The sequence below is a fragment of the Pteropus medius genome, unplaced genomic scaffold (assembly GCF_902729225.1).
Source record: "Pteropus medius unplaced genomic scaffold, Ma_sr-lr_union100, whole genome shotgun sequence".
In the NCBI taxonomy this organism is placed as follows: domain Eukaryota; kingdom Metazoa; phylum Chordata; class Mammalia; order Chiroptera; family Pteropodidae; genus Pteropus; species Pteropus medius.
In genome coordinates, this window is record NW_024348583.1 from 1 (window position 1) to 644 (window position 644).

General features: G+C 67.5%; 1 protein-coding gene across 1 annotated transcript; it reads left to right on the forward strand.

Moving 5' to 3' along the window:
• Positions 1-192: 192 nt before the first annotated feature.
• Positions 193-604, forward strand: LOC120616798 (NADH dehydrogenase [ubiquinone] iron-sulfur protein 7, mitochondrial; the record flags this gene model as incomplete). Its single annotated transcript, XM_039880380.1, has 2 exons — positions 193-384; positions 462-604. Coding segments are annotated over 2 exons (243 nt in total), but the record flags the coding sequence as incomplete, so codon positions are not given.
• Between the last annotated feature and the right edge of the window lie 40 nt (positions 605-644).

Sequence of the window (644 nt, forward strand, 5' to 3'; positions counted from 1 at the left end):
CGTGGTCGCTGAGAAGGGTGGCTGCCTGGCTCACTGTACCTTGTGGGGCAGCCTCGGGCCAGGGCAGCAACTCAAGCTGGTGGCAGGTGTCCGAGGGGCCTGTTTGTCACGAAAGGCTAGGATTCTAGACGTTTCTGTGTAAGAGTGCTCTGTGTCTTTAAACACGGGCCACCTTCCACTCACGGCTGACCGCTTGGCCCCCAGAGCTCCCTGTGGCCCATGACCTTCGGCCTGGCCTGCTGCGCCGTGGAGATGATGCACATGGCAGCGCCCCGCTACGACATGGACCGCTTCGGCGTGGTCTTCCGGGCCAGCCCGCGCCAGTCCGACGTCATGATCGTGGCCGGGACCCTCACCAACAAGATGGCCCCCGCGCTCCGCAAGGTAGGCCCGGCCCCGCCGCCTGCCCGGCCCCACTGCCCGCCTGGCCCTGCCGCCCGCAAACCTGCCGTCTCTTCCAGGTCTACGACCAGATGCCGGAGCCCCGCTACGTCGTGTCCATGGGGAGGTGAGAGACCAGGCTGGCCGTGGGCTTCCCTGCCTCTGTCTGTGCTTCCGTCTGACCAGGGCCCTCCAGGGGGACGTCCCAGGCCGTGAACCCCCGCAGCAGCAGGCGGGCAGCAACTCCGACGCCCCTGCGCATG